The 16,106-nt window shown below is 44.3% G+C and overlaps 1 protein-coding gene across 1 annotated transcript; it reads left to right on the top strand.

Moving 5' to 3' along the window:
• Nucleotides 1-1,100: 1,100 nt before the first annotated feature.
• On the top strand, nucleotides 1,101-12,215 carry SLC51B (solute carrier family 51 subunit beta). The gene is made up of 3 exons (XM_056865707.1): nucleotides 1,101-1,248; nucleotides 7,714-7,804; nucleotides 12,005-12,215. Exons 1-3 carry the CDS (start codon nucleotides 1,101-1,103, stop codon nucleotides 12,213-12,215), a joined length of 450 nt encoding a protein of 149 aa, XP_056721685.1.
• Nucleotides 12,216-16,106: the final 3,891 nt, after the last annotated feature.

The raw sequence follows: 16,106 nt of genomic DNA, 5'->3' as shown, positions 1-16,106 counted from the left end.
GTGGCTGGCCGCATTCCAGAAATGCATTCTGAAACAGAAACTCAGGCACGCTGGCAAAAGGCCTCCATCCAGATCGCTAGGACCGCCTGGGCGGGTGGCCATGAAATGTGAACTTTAAATTGTTAAGAGACTGAAAGCTGGGAAAGTGATTAAGAAGGTTGCTGACCGAGAGGGTGCAAGAGTCATGGCTTTCATCACAGAAGGCCCATCCCCCATGCCTGTTTGTCACAAATGATTACAGTTGTCAACTTCCACATGGTGACTGGAGATCTCCCACTATTACAACTGAACTCCAGGCAACAGAGATTGGTTCACCTGGAGAAAATGACTGCCCTTGTACAAATCTGTGGTGAGACCACACTTGGAATACTGTGTACAGTTCCAGTAACCACACTTAAAAAAGGGATATTGCAGAGCTTGAGAAGGTGCAGAAAAGAGTAACCAAAGTGATCAGGGGACTAGAGCAACTGCCCTATGAGGAGTGGTTAAAACATTTTGCTCTAGTCCTCTGATCACTTTGGTTGCTCTTTTCTGCACCTTCTCAAGTTTAGGTTGTTTATAAGCTTTTGTTTGCACTCCACTGTTATATCCACTGTATTGTAATACACTATTGATATTTTTGCATATAGAGCTGAGTACTGTTTCCTTTCCAACTGAGTACCTGGAGGTTGGCAACCCTACAGCCTCCAGGTGGTGGCTGGAGATCTCCCTCTGTTACAGCTGATCTCCAGGCGACAGAGATCAGTTCTCCTGGAGAAAATGGCCACTTTGGCAATTGGACTCTATGGCACTGAAGTCCTGCCCCTTTGCAAACCCCACCCCTCCACAGACTCCACCTCCAAAATCCCCAGGTATTTCCAAACCCAGAGCTGGCAATCCTAACTCTATGGCATTATACCCCATTGAAGTCCCTCCCCTCCCTAAAACCCACCCTCCTCAGGCTCCACCCCCAAAATCTCCAGGTATTTTCCAACCTGGAGCTGGCAACTCTAACTACCGGCCCCCGTCGATTTTATTTATTTGTTTCCTTTATCTATAGGCCACCTTTCTCACAGAAACTCTAGGCAGGCCTTGTCTCTGTGCTGCCTGCCAGTCCGACCATGGATGGAAACAAACATGAGCTTTCTGCCGTGGCCCTGACCACCTCGGGACCCCACGATATCTCAGCAGGGAGCTCTCACCCTGAAATGGACATGATAACGCCAGAGCAGCTGCAGGAGATGATATGGTTTTTCCGTACAGAAGACCGTAAGTTCTCATGCAACCGTGCTTGACATAGGGATGCCAGCGTCCAGGTGGGGCCTGGGGATCTCCTGGAATTACAAGCGACCTCTAGACCAGGGCTTCTTAAACTTTTTCCACTCGCGACCACTTTTTGGCCGAGAAATTTTTATGCAACCCCGGGCATATAGGTAGGGTTGCCAGGTCCCTCTTCTCCTCCGGTGGGAGGATTTTGTGTTTAAGCGCGCGTCTGCGCGCCAATGCACATGCAGCACTTCCAGTTTAGAACCGGAAGGGCCGCCTTGCAAAGGGCCTTTACCTCTTAGTTTGAGTGGTAAAGCGGCCTTCACCATTCAAACTAAGAGGTAAAGGCCCCTCATGAGGCGGAACTTCCGGTTCTAAACCGGAAGTGCCACGCGCGGTATGCATGCATGTTGGCCCACCGACCCTCAGGTGGTCAGTGGGCAGAGGGGGCAATTGCCGTGGGTTTGCCCACCACCAACGGGCACCTGGCAACCCTATATATAGGTATATAAAATAGGTATACAAATCAAACATTTACTGATAATAAATCAATTTTTTCGTGATCCCCACATTCAGTTACATGACCCCATATGGGGTCACGACTCACAGTTTAAGAAACTTTCCTCTAGACAACACAGATCTGTTCCCCTGGAGAAAATGGCCACTGTGGAGGGAGGAAGATACGGCATTACACTTTGCTGAGTACACCACTAACTTACACCACAGGCAGTGTTTTAAACTGATGGTGCAAAATGATGCCGACAAGCTAGCCTGCATGACTACTCCAAAACAGATGACACCCAGGCTGTCCCCATAGCAGGTACCAACATTTGGGATTGGGTGTTTAAATGTGAAGCTGCATCAGACAGGCAATCAATCTCCCAGTCCAAATTCTCACCATGGTTTAAACAGTTTAAAAGGGACCATGTCAGAGCTTCATACCTGGTCGGTATCCCCTTCCATAACCTCAGAATAGCTTTTACCTCCCTCCTGTTTCAAACCATGCCAACGGCTTGGACAGCTGGACGTTACTCCCGAACACCACGGGCCTCTCGCCTATGTATTTGTGGAGCTGCAGTTCCAGAGGACCTAACTCATTACACCTTATTCTGTCCTCTTTACACAGAGCCCAGATCTAAATTTCTCGGAGCATTCCTAAAGGGCCTAAATCATTTTGCAGATCCAGAGAAATTGCTCTTTCTCCTGTCAGACGCCAATCCTGATGTTTCCTACAAAGTTTCACTATTTGCTTTAGCAGCCAAGAAAATCCAAGCTAAAGCTATTTTTTAATCAGGGAACTTAACAAACTTAATTACTAGCTTCTTGGGGGTCAGACTGTTTTAAAGTTATTTCAATGTTATTTCAATGATTTGTATGATAAATTGTGATGGCCTTTGACCACAAACAATAAAGTTTATCACTGCTCTCACTAGACTTTGCTGAGGTCCCTAACCTCCCCAGGTTCCATCTCCAAATCTCCAGGGATTTCCTAACCTGGAGCTAGCAGCTGTGACCCCCGTCCCCCTTGGTGGCCAGAGAGGACCTGGCAACCCTAACGGGTCAAAATTCAGTGGCAGAGCTGGAAACAAGCATCCACTTGATTAAGTATTTCTTAAGTATTAAGTTTCCGAGTGAAATGAAATCAACCGTCAACAACCTTTTAGGAACGGTGGGCAGGCCCAAAGGTTGCTAGGTCCCTCTTCGCCACCAGTGGGAGGTTTTTGGGGCAGAGCCTGAGGAGGGCAGGGTTTGGGGAGGGGAGGGACTTCAATGCCATAGAGTCCAATTGCCAAAGGGGCCATTTTCTTCAGGTGAACTGTTCTGTATCGGCAGGAGATCAGTTGTAATAGTGTGCCTAGAAAAAACGTTACCCCAGGTAGATCTGATCAAGGATAACGCACTGAAGATCAGGAAGTACTTTTACAGCTTACTATTTAATGGTACCAAGTTTAAATATACAAGCTGGGATCAAAATCTCTCCAGCTGAAACCCAAAGAGTCAGACTGCAGAAAGAATCACCTTGCTGTTTAGAATTGCTCAGGCTTTATAGACTTCTAACAATAAGGATACTTTTCTGTTTTTCCCATGGCATCATTCTTGGCTATTAAAATCAACAAGCAGTTCTACAATAAGCAAGTTCTTTTGCTGCTGGGATGTGAAGGTCCCTTTCACTAGCTAACGCGCTAGCAAAGTACAGGAAACCGGCTGTGTTTGGCATGTTGCAAATTAAGGAATGTATGTGAGTGCTTTTGTGCAGACTGAGTGAAAAGCAAGAAAGAGAGAGGAAGGGGGGGCCATTGCTGACACACATTTATCTACACGGGTGTCATGTCTAAAAAGGGGGATTCCTGCACCTGTTTATGTACACAGGGGCAGTTTATAGTCCCACAGGTAAAATACCTTTATTTGGGGCACTTCAATAGCTGGAGATCTCCAGCTAGTACCTTGGAGGTTGGCAACTCTAGCTGGCCCCTGAAAGGGCAGTTCAGGCATAGATCATCCCATACAGCTCCTGGCTAGGGTTGCCAACCTCCCGGTGATAGCTGGAGATCTCCCACTCTTATGACTGATCAGTTCACCTGGAGAATATGGAGCAGATCAGATCAAGTTCATTGTATAAGGCCATAGGCCGTTACAATCGAAAGCAATATAACAGCAAGTTAAAACCTGGAGAATATGTAGGCTTTCCAGGTCCCCCCTCTCCTCCGGCAGGAGGTTTTCTGGGCAGAGGTGAGATCGTGGGCGTGGCCACACCAGCGAGTGGTAAATGGCCCCTTGCGATGCGGCACTTCCAGGTGTAAACCAGAAGTGATGTGGCTCCGTGTGCAGGCGTGTGTGTACACGTTGCCCGCTGACCCTCAGCTGGTCGGTGGGCAGCCAGGTGGATTGGCGGGGGTTTGCCCGCCACCACCTGGCACTTGGCAACCCTAAGAATATGGCTGCTCTGGAAGGTGGACTCTATGGCATTATACCCCCATTGAAGTCCTTCCCCTCCCCCAACCCCTGCCCTCCTCAGGCTCCACCCCCAAAATCTCCAGATATTTCCCAACCCGGAGCTGGCAACCCTATTCCTAGCCCATGAGACATAATACATCACTTCTAGCTAATGACACTTCTGGACCATACCTGTATCGTCCTCCTTGCGGCTGCTAGCTTGGATCAGGGTCAAAGAGCTGTGGCAGCTTTTTTCAAACCCCTCCCCCCCCATCATAGGCCACTTTCCTGATTGAAATTGTGTTCTCTTCCCAGATTTGCTATTAGTTGTGGGAGGGGAAAAAGTCAGGTATACCATGGGCATCTCTTTTTCCCTCCTACCACAAGGGCTCCACGCTTTAATGTGGCAGCAACCTCTTGTCCTTTAACTAGGTTTGCCAACCTCCAGGTGGTGGCTGGAGATGTCCCGCTATTACAACTGATCTCCAGGTGATATAAATCAGTTCCCCTGGAGAAAAGGGCCGCTTTGTCAATTGGACTCTAGGGCATGGAAGTCCCTCCCCTCCCTAAACTCCACCCTCCTCAGGCTCCGCCCCCAAAATCTCCAGGTATTTTCCAACCCAGAGCTGGCAACCCAACCTTTAACAGACCTTGTCCTTTAATCATGAGGTGAAACTTTCCTCCATCGCAGATCCCAGGTGGTGGCTGGCGATTTCCTGCTATTACAACTGATAAAGAGTGCAAAGCATCTAAGAAAAATTCGTTTCCCTAATGAGGCAGGTGAGGCGTAGTTCAGATGGGACATTGATGCCTTGTCTTTTAAAACTCAGGACCCAGTATAAAAATCTAATCAAGCAAAAGAAAACAGAACGTGCTAAATCCTTGTGGAAGGAGTTGGAGCAAGCAGTCAAAGAAAAAAATGATCAGCATTTTTGGGAACTGGTCTCAAATAGTACAAGGAATTTTCCCAGTCAGATCGATTCGCATATTTCAGGGAGAGAATGGTTTCTATATTTTAGCAAGGTCTTTGGCGCTCAAATACTGCCCTCCGCTGCGGACAGTCACCACCAACAAAATATCCTTTTAGGCCTTTCGGGCCTCCCGGAATGGGCTCCGGTTTCGGAGTCTGAAATTAGGGGCTTAATTGCCTCATTAGCTTCCAGAAGATCCCCTGGGGAAGACCTAATACCCCCAGACTTATATAAAGCTTTCTCCAACTGGTGGTCCCCAGTCTTGGCTAGAGTCTTTTCACAGATTAACAAAACAGGATCTATCCCCTCTGGGTGGAAAGCAAGCATTGTTGTCCCTATATACAAAAAAGGTGATAAAAGGGCTCCACAAAATTATAGGCCAATAAGCTTACTCAATATAGCGGCCAAGTTATATAGTAAATACCTTTTGCGAAAACTAGAAGACTGGGTGGCAGAGAAACATATAATATATCCTGTACAGGCGGGATTTAGAAAAGGTTCCAGAACTATTGATCAAAGCCAAATTCTTTATCAACTGGCCCATTCTGGAGTAAACGGTCCTACGAAAGCCCTATATGCTGCCTTTGTTGATTTGGCCGCCGCCTTTGACTCCATTAACAGATCCCGTCTTTGGTTAAAGCTAGAGGACATGAACATTGATAAGCGGCTGCTATTTTTGATAAGGGAGCTACTCACTGATACATTTGCCCAAATCAGGGTGGGAATCTCTGGTTCCCTAACCAATAAAATCCAACTTGTAAGGGTGTGAAACAGGGGTGTGTGTTGTCCCCTTTACTGTTTAACTTGTATATAAACAACGTTGTGCAGAGTCTATCAGGCCCTCAATTTGTTCCACCCACATTGGGACACAAAAAATTTCAGTGTTGTTATATGCAGACAATATGGTCCTAATCTCCTTGACCAAAATAGGTCTGAGAAGGTCATTACACCAATTGGGATTGTTCTGTAAGGAAGAGGACCTTAACATCAATTTTGGGAAAACAAAAGTAATGGTTTTTAGGAAAAGACCCAAAACATCTTCTTGGAACATTCTGGGCAATCCAATAGCTCAATGTAGCAAATTTAAATATCTTGGTGTGACATTTAAATTGGAAGGACCATTTGGCCACAGTGAAATCCTCAGCATTAAGGATAGTGGGGTCTATTCTGAGCTTTTATTACTCAAAAGGAGGGCATCTAATCGATCCAGCTTTGAAACTGTTCGAAGGTAAGGTCATCCCTCATCTCCTTTATGGAATGGAAGTGTGGGGGTGGAATGAGGATAACTTATCAAGCCTTGAAGTAATCCAAAACCAATTTCTAAGGCGCATTTTAGTTCTTCCTAGAAGGTCTCCAGCAGCCCCGATGAGAGCGGAAGTGGGACTGCCTTCTCTTAGGGCCCGGGCTCATTTAGCTGTTTTAAAATCTTGGAAGAGAACAAATTTACTTGGACCTAATTCATTATGTCATCAATCCTTTAGGTTATTGCTGTCCAAAGATTCAAAGCACCAAGTATTTTTGAATAGTATTCTCTCAAGATATACCATCCCGGATGATCTTCTAGAAGTCTCAACTGATAACCACCAGCTTAGAGATTGGGTATACAAGGCTGATGCATTGATAGATCGTTTGACAATCTAAAAATCTAAAGCAGCGCCATGGTATAAACTAATTAAAACGATCACTTTAGATCCCTCTACCTAGTTAATATCGTAAATGATAATATTAGAGCATCTTTTACTTCATTGCGCTTCCAATCCATGCCAATGGCATTACTGGCTGGTAGATATTCTCGACTACCAAGGGAACAATGTGTCTGCATTTGTGGATCCTCAAAACTGGAAGACCTAGCTCAATATAACCTATTTTGCCCCCTATATGATAGTCCTAGGGCCAAATTTTTAGCAGGAATATTATCTGTTATCATGGCACATTCAGATGAGGATAAAATCAAATTTCTGCTGTCTGATATTGATGCCCATGTAACACACATGGTTTCTTTGTTTGCCTTAGTAGCAAAGAAAATAAGATCTAAGGTATCTGAAGAAGTTACTAAGTTTAATACAGCGAGGGAGTACAATCTGGTATTTGTTATAATATTTTAATTGTTGATCTGTTTTATTTATATTGCTATTTTACCATGTTTTAGCCAATTGTTTGTATGTTCTTATTATTGTTTGTTGTATTACTACGTTTTAGTTATTTGTGACAACCAACGACCATATACAATAAATTCTCTTGGGATCTCCAGGAGACAGAGATCAGTTCACCTGGAGAAAATGGCCGCTTTGGAAGGCGGACTGTATGGCGTTATACCCCATTGAAGCCCCTCCCCTCCCCAAACCCCGCCCTCCTCAGGCTCCATCCCCAAAATCTCCGGGTATTTCCCAACGGGGAGTTGGCAACCCTACCCCCACTGCATTCTGGGAAGACAAAAAGGTAGCAACCCTGGGCGAGGGGGGCGGAAGAGAATGCTGTTAGCGGGAAAGGAAGCCCTGATTGAGCTTATAACTCATCTTGCTGTTCAAACTGCCCTCTCTCTTTCTCTTTCTCTCTCTCCTAGCTTCCATGTGGAATTACTGCATTCTAGCCCTGTCGTTTGCGGTTCTTCTCCTAGGCATTGTACTCGTGGCAATCAATACCATGGCAAACAGGTAAAAGGGAAGTTCGGACTTTATCGCCACGGTGGAGGATCTGCCCAGCAAGAGGATGTTTGGCAGGATGCTCAAATACATTCACAAAGCTTTTTTTTCTTTTTAAAAAGGTGCTAAACAGAGCACCCGACTCCCCTTCAGGCATGCTCAGGGTGTCTGCAGCACATCTATTCTATGCAGTGGCGGACCTACATTTTTGGGGCCCTGAAGCTTGAACTGTTATTCAACTGATATACAGCCCTTCGCAATCAACAACAATAGGGCAACATCCAACAAGGTCCAAAGGGCCTTGCTGCCCATGCAAGGACCTCAAGGCCCAAATGGCAGAGAGCAGGGTGGTGTAGGGTTGCCAACCTCCAGGTGGCGGCTGGAGATCTCCTACTATTACAACTGATGTACAACCGATAGAGATCAGTTCACCTGGAGAAAAAGGCAGCTTTGGCCATTGTACTCTATGGCATTGAAGTCCCTGCCCTCCCCAAACACCGCCTTCCTCAGGCTCCACCCTGAAAACCTCCTGCCGGTGGTAAAAAGAGACCTGGCAACCCTAGGGTAGTGGGGTGGAGTCCTTGAAAATGGCCCATACAGTGAGCCCCTTCCCACCAGCAATGAGGTAACCGCTGTTATCTTCTTCAATGGGGTTCTATGGCAGATCACCACAATTTTTAAAAAAATTAACTACTACATCTCAGATTTTGATTAAAATTGCTGTACGGGGTTATCTCACATGTCTGTCACTGGTGTGAATGTGGACAAAGTATTCCCTTTAAAAAATGCAATATTGGCGAGCAACTCGCATTTGATTTTATGAACTACATTACCAAAATTACTATTGCAGTAAACAATAACATACTGTACATACAGTAATATTAACAACAACAACAACAATAATAAAATAATAATATGGTAATAATATACATACATACATACAAACACACACATATAAATTCAGGGTAATATTGTAATGATTGATCAATGAAATATAAAATATACTCAAAGGCCAAAGCATTGACTAATACATAAAAAAGGAATACAATTACAGCCATAAAGTTGTTGTTTTTTGGCCCTGGCCTCAGCCTGATGGAATGCTCTTCCAAGTAACATCAGGGCCCTGCGGGACCTTCAGAAGTTCTGCAGGGTCTATAAAACAGAGCTATTCCACCAGGCCTACAACTGAGGACAACCACAGGTTGTTACTGGCCTCCCTTCCCTCCCCCTCGGGGCTTCTGATATGAGGATTTGGCAGCTTGGCCAGGCCTCCAATGGCCCTTTAATTATATGAGTACTATCTTGTTAATTGTATTAATTGTATTGATAGGATTACCTGGAGAAAATGCCAGCTTTGGCAATTGGACTCTATGGCATTGAAGTCCCTCCCTCCCCAAACCCTGCCCTTCTCAGTCTCCGCCCCCAAAACCTCTCGCTGGTCATGAAGAGGGACCTATGAATAAATCAACTTAATCAAAATGATAATCCTACTAAAATAAATGACTATAATAAATAAAATCCTACCAAAGAAAATGACTGAAGAATGGCAGAAGATCTGTAATAGATTTATTTGGCAGAATTAAAAAAACAGATTTAGAAATATCAATCTATATGAACCTAAAAGCAAAGGAGGGATAGGAATGCCAAATTTACTAGTATATTATCAGGTAGCTAGGGTAAAGTGGTTAAAATCATGGGTAGTAAACGATGGAAACGAATCTTATATTAAAATTGAACAAGAGTTTGTTAAATTTCCGCTAAATAGATGGCCATGGGTAAAAAAAAATTGATAGGAATTTTTTTTATAACAAAGACAATAACTGTATTAATACCATTCTAAAACAGTGGGATGTATTAAGAGAGAAACTAGCCCCAGATATTTTCCCACTGTCGTCCTTCCTTTGGAACATCTTAGCCGAGAATCCAGAATTCCAACTTCCTTGTAGAATAAAGACAGATAAACAGAATGATTATCATTATTGGATTAAAAATAATAATAATTTAGAACCTCTAGAAAAAATTTTGGAGAAAAAAGAAGTTAATATTACATTTATAGAATATTTACAAATGAAAAAGTATTGGAATAATTTAAAAGAAAAAGAATTAACTGAAATTAGAGAAAAATCAGAGTTTGGGAAACTAATGCTCCAAGATAAATTTTCAACTTAAAAAATATATGCAATTTTATTAAAAGATAATTTAAATTTAACATTGGGTTATAGCAGGGGTGGGGAACGTCAGGCCCGGGGGGCGTATAAGTCCCACGAAATCATTTGGTCTGGCCCTATATGGGTCCTGGCAGATCTCTAGCTCAGAAGGATGCTGCCCTGTCTGAATCTCTTGGGCGCACTGGGGACGGCAGAGCTCAAAAACGAGTCACTCTACGTGGCAGACACTCGGAGCTATCTCCAGTCATGCCTCTTAGCTAAATGTTTGACCAAATGTAGCAGTCTAATTTTTAAGTCGATAATTTTGTATGGCCTGCAAATGATGTTAGAAATATCCAAATGGCCCTTGGCAGAAAAAAGGTTCCCCACCCCTGGGTTATCGGGACAAATGGAACATTTACTTAAATAAACCACTGAGTGATCAAGAATGGGAATATATTTTTTCAAAGGGATTAGATTCCTCTGTCAGCTTGCAAATAAGAGAAAATCTAATTAAGATGGTATATATGTGATATTTAACTCCAATTAAAATAAGTAAAATCTACAAATCAGTGAACAATAGTGGTTGGTACTGCGATAAAAAACAAGCAGACTTCATACATATGTGGTGGAAGTGTGAGATGTTTTGCAGCTATAACGTTCTGGACTGAAATAGTGAAATACTTATCTGTTGGAATGGAGATTGACATTCCGTGTAAACCTGAGATACTCTTGTTAAATTTAGTTCCAAACCTAACTAAAGATAAACGATGTATGGGGTTACACATAATAACTGCTGCTAGAATGACTTTTGCCAGACACTGGAAACAAAAAACGACTCCAAAGATAGAGGAATGGTTGGTTGAAGAAATATATGCTTTAATTAAGTTAAGAACGCATCAGAAAAATGGTGATACAATGAGTCTAGATGAGCTATGGTTACGAGTTGTAAATAAAATGGAAAATCTTATAATTAAGGGTGAGAAAGGACGATGTACAGTGATGACAGTCTAGTTAGGGGTCTAAATAAAATGGAAAATCTTATAATTAAGGGTGAGAAAGGACAATGTACAGTGATGATAGTCTAGTTAGAGGTCTATAAAATTATGCATGGTTTGGAGAGAGTGGACAGGGAGACGTTTTTCTCCCTCTCCCATAATACTAGAACACGGGGTCATCTGCTAAAGCCGGAGGGTGAGAGATTCAAAACAGATAAAAGGAAGTATTTTTTCACACAACGCATAGTTAAATTGTGGAACTCCCTGCCCCAGGATGTGGTGATGGCTGCCAGCTTGGAGTGTTTTAAGAGGGGAGTGGACATATTCATGGAGGAGAGTGGTATTCATGGCTGTTAGTTAGAATGGATGCTGGTCATGCTGCATACCTGTTCTCTCTAGTATCAGAGGAGCATGCCTATTATTTTGGGTGCGGTGGAACACATGCAGGATGGTGCTGCCGCAATCGTCTTGTTAGTGGCTTCCTAGAGGCACCTGGTTGGCCACTGTGTGAACAGACTGCTGGACTTGATGGGCCTTGGTCTGATCCAGCAGGGCCTTTCTTATGTTCTTATGTTCTTAGTTATTTTACAGAGGACTAAATTGTGTATTAAGTGTGGTAGTATGAATGAGGATATTCGAATAAATTGTAATATAGAAATTCTGTTAAATTTTTAAGTTTACACATATTTTAAATTATGAAAATTGTTGTATGTTTTTGTTGTCTATTTTATTGAATAAATATTTAAATAAATAAAATTTAAAAAACACAATTGATTTTGTTGAGAAATCCACTCATTAAAAAAAAAAAGTTGTTTCAGGGGGCCCCTCCGGGATTAGGAGCCCTGAAGCTTAAGCTTCATTAGTTTCACAGTAGACGACTGGGGAAGGCAATGGCAAACCACCCCATAAACATTGCCTAGGAAATGTCGGGATGTGACTTCACCCCATGGGTCAGTAATGACCTGGTGCTTGCACAAGGGGCTACCTGTATCTTTAACATGTAGAAGACATTCAGATAACCCAGTCCCAAACCATACTTATGCCGTTTGTTTATTCTTTCCCATCAGGAATCGGAAGGCCACACTGTCCCACAGTGAAGAGTACAAAGCCGCCCAGCCCGACGGGACAGAAATCAAGCAAGCGTTTGTGTCCCTGAAGGAAGACGCTGCCGCAGAGGGTTTGCTTCCAGGAGTCTACAATGCGGGGGAGGTGACAGTCCAGTGGAAGGACGGGAACGTCACAACTCTGTACCCAGGCGTGGCTGAAGAGGATGTATAACAACGGCCGGGATTTTGCTCCAAAAGAGTGAAACCCGCTCAGGGTTCCAGAAGACTTGTCTGCGTCTTTTGGCGAGGTGACCAAGCAGACCAAAGGTCATAGCCAGGAACTAAATCAGGAGAGGGAGGGTTGGGATTTGGCTTCTGAGTGGGGGGGTGGGGTGGGGGTGGCATACAAGTATCCCTCATGTTACATATGGTGCACAGCGCTGAATCCATTCCTTATGTTCCAACATGGTGTATATTGATCATTTATTTATTTTACTGACTTACTGTATGATTACTTTACTGACTTACTTTATTCTCCCCGATGGGGACCCAAACCGGCTTACATTGCTCTCCTCTGTTTTATCCTCACAACAATCCTGTGAGGTAGGGTTAGGCTTGTTGGCAGATAAATTACCACAGCAAAGATGCACAAACTGATTAAAGTCCTTCCCTTCTCCATACCCTGCCCTCCTCTGGCTCCACCCCCAAAATCTCTAGGTAATTCCCAACTCTGAGCTGGCAACCCTAGGTAGTTTAGTCCAAGAATTTGGGACTGGGCCAGGGTCACCCAGCCAGGGGGGATTCGGACGTGCCTTCCCTGGATCCTACTCCAATAGGGTTGCCAACCTCCAGTGGTGGCAGCTCGGAGGCTCATAAATAATAAAACATAACTTGCAAACTAGGTTTGTTAGACATTCATTTCATGCTAACACACCAAAAAAACAGTGCATGCGTACAATGGACAAATGACAAAGTGCAATGCTATATACAGTGAAGCACAACAACATCTATGAACAATACAACAGAGGCAGGAAGCCTCCGAATACAGAAATATCCCCCCACAATTGTGCCAATGGCAAAAATGCTATATTTGAAAAACCTCAATGAGGGGTGGGGGATAGAGTCCAAGCGCGCCCGAAGGCAGGGTCCAGTTAGTAGCAGCAGGAGTATGTGTGGCTAGTCATGGGTCCACGTTTCGAGTGAGTAGCTTCTTCAGCTCAATATGATATCCAGACGTCCTGGTACACTTAAAAACGAATTGTGAGCAGTGTTGCCGGTAAGGAGCGTCACGCTAGGAAACGCGTCAAGAGAGCGTATTGCAGGACCCATAGACTAGCCACACGTGGACCCATGACTAGCCACACGTACTCCTGCTGCTAATTGGACCCTGCCTTCGGGCGTGCTTGGACTCTATCCCTCACCCCTCATTGAGGTTTATCAAACATAGCATTTTTGCCATTGGCACAATTGTGGGGTGATATTTCTGTATGCGGAGGCTTCCTGCCTCTGTTGTAGTGTTCATAGATGTTGTTCTGCTTCACTGTATATTGCATTGCACTTTGTCATTTGTCTATTGTATGTATGCACTGTTTTTTTGGTGTGTTAGCATGAAATGAATGTCTAACAAACCTAGTTTGCAAGTTATGTTTTATTATTTATGAGCCTCCGTGCTGCCATTCTCTTAAGTTTCTTAATTCTGGCACAGGTTTTGTTCTTACTTGTAAGTAACCTCCAGGTGGTGGCTGGAGATGTCCCACCATTACAACAGATCTCCAGGTGGCAGAGATCAGTTCACCTGGAGAAAATGGCTGATTTGGAAGTGGACTGTATGGCACTGAAGTCCCTCCCCTCTCCAAACCCCACCCTCATCAGGCTCCACCCCCAAAAATCTCCAGGAATTTCCCAACCTGGAGCTGGCAACCCAATACGCCAACATTCTAACCACTGAGTCAAACGGCAGAAACAGGAATGGTTGGTGATGAATGCACACAGCTGCAATGCTGTGTGCTGAGTTTAGGATCCTACTAGAGTTGCCAGCTCCAGGTTGGGAAATACCTGGAGATATTTTGGGTGGAGCCTGAGGAGGGTGGGGTTTGGGGAGGGGAGGGACTTCAATGCCATAGAGTCCAATCGTCAAAGGGGCAATTTTCTCCAGGTGATCTCCAGGTAGTACCTGGAGGTTGGCAACCTAGATCCTACAGATGAATAAATGTTGCCCAAACCAGGGAAGGAAAATTGCTCTGGTGCCAATGAGCAAAACGAAACAGAAGATCCCACGCTTGGCTTTCCCCAAGTTTCCTTTATTAACATATTTTCCACAATAGTTGGCAGAAACTGTAAGGTGATATCTAAATGTCATTAAAAAAAATACAAGTAGCATATCTTGAGATAGAAATTAAAGCTTTTACCCTTCCCCCTTTGACACAAAAGAAGGGGGGAAACAATTCTGTGAGTTTGTTTTCTCTTAACTCTTTATAATCCGGAAAATAATCCGAGACGAGCACAGGACAAAATAAACCTGGAAACAGCATCAAAAGAAGAAAAAGTAAATGCCCTTGTGCTTTTCATCCTTCCATGAATGGACAGAATCTGGGGCCAGACAGTCTCCCTAGACACAACCTTATATGACCCCCCCCCAAATGAATCTTGGGAGTTGTAGTTTGTTGGGGCAGGTACTGACACTACAGCCTCTCAGAGAGGTTCCCTTATTATCTGTAAGTGGAGAGTCTCCCCCTGTCCCGTACCTTATAACTGCAAGGGGTAGACTGGCTTTTTTATAGGGTTGCCAACCTCCAGTTGGTAGCTGGAGATCTCCTGGGATTACAACTGATCTCCAGGCGAAAGAGATCAGTTTTAATCCTGATGCTTGCCCCCAATGAATTGTTCAACCATCATTCTAAAGGGCCCATTGACAGGGTTGCCAGATCCCCCTTTGCCACTGGTGGGAGGTTTCTGGGAGGTTTTTGGGGGTGGAGCCTGAAGAGGGTGGGATTTGAGGAGGGGAGGGACTTCAATTAGGGTTGCCAACCTCCAGGTACTAGCTGGAGATCTGCTATTACAACTGATCTTCAGCTGATAGAGATCAGTTCACCTGGAGAAAATGGCTGCTTTGGCAATTGGACTCTATGGCATTGAAGTCCCTCCCCTCCCCAAACCCCGCCCTCCTCAGGATCCGCCCCCAAAACCTCCTGCTGGTGGTGAAGAGGGACCTGGCAACCCTAACGTCAATGCCATAAAGTCCAATTGCCAAAGCAGCCATTTTCTCCAGGTGAACTGATCTCTATCGGCTGGATATCAGTTGTAATAGCAGGAGATCTCCAGCTAGTATCTGGAGGTTGGCAACCCTACACATCGAAGGCTAGATTGTGCTCAAAGAGCACAAAGTGGAAGTGCACAAAAACGGTCATGCATTCTTCATCCACCAGGAGGCTCTGTGTTCCTTCAGCACGGGAACGCTTGAGGTACCACAATTTCTTGTCTCTGTCGTTGTGGTCTCATCAAACCAAAAAGCAAGGAACTTTTGTTTCATTGGCATGCACCATGTGTCCATGCTCACTGGTACATTTGCTCATCCTCCACATTTTCCCTTCTGCTTCCTCTTTCCTTGCCAAAAGAAGACACATTCCTAATGATTAAAAAACATGAGTCGCTGACGTAGAAAAATTACACATTGCTTTTGCATAAAGTAATTCTTATGGTAGAATGTGGGTGTCTTGGGGGCAGAGTTGGGAATACAAATCGGCTCAGAGACAAGACTCGGGCCTGCCCAACCTTGTATCTTCTTGCGTCCTCTGTGGTGCAGCTGACGTTCTCAAGACGCAGGGACCCACATTTTCGCATCTCCCAGAAAGGATCATTGACAGTTTTTCCAAGCACGCACAAAACATTTAGGCAGACATCCTACTGAACAAGTTGGCATCTGATATAACATTTATCCCAAAAAGTAAATTTACATGTAGAACCCATACGTGGCTAGATCGTATGAAATAGTCAGCACCGAATACAGGATTTGGAGTAGGGTTGCCAACCTCCAGGTAATAGTTGGAGATCTGCTTTGACAACTGATCTCCAGCTGATAGAAATCAGTCCCGCTTGAGAAAATGGCCACTTTGGCAATTGGACT

This window comes from Euleptes europaea, chromosome 20 (assembly GCF_029931775.1).
Source record: "Euleptes europaea isolate rEulEur1 chromosome 20, rEulEur1.hap1, whole genome shotgun sequence".
NCBI classification, from domain to species: Eukaryota; Metazoa; Chordata; class Lepidosauria; order Squamata; family Sphaerodactylidae; genus Euleptes; species Euleptes europaea.
Note: the sequence above shows the minus strand (reverse complement) of the source record. Positions and strands in the feature narration are given on the sequence as shown.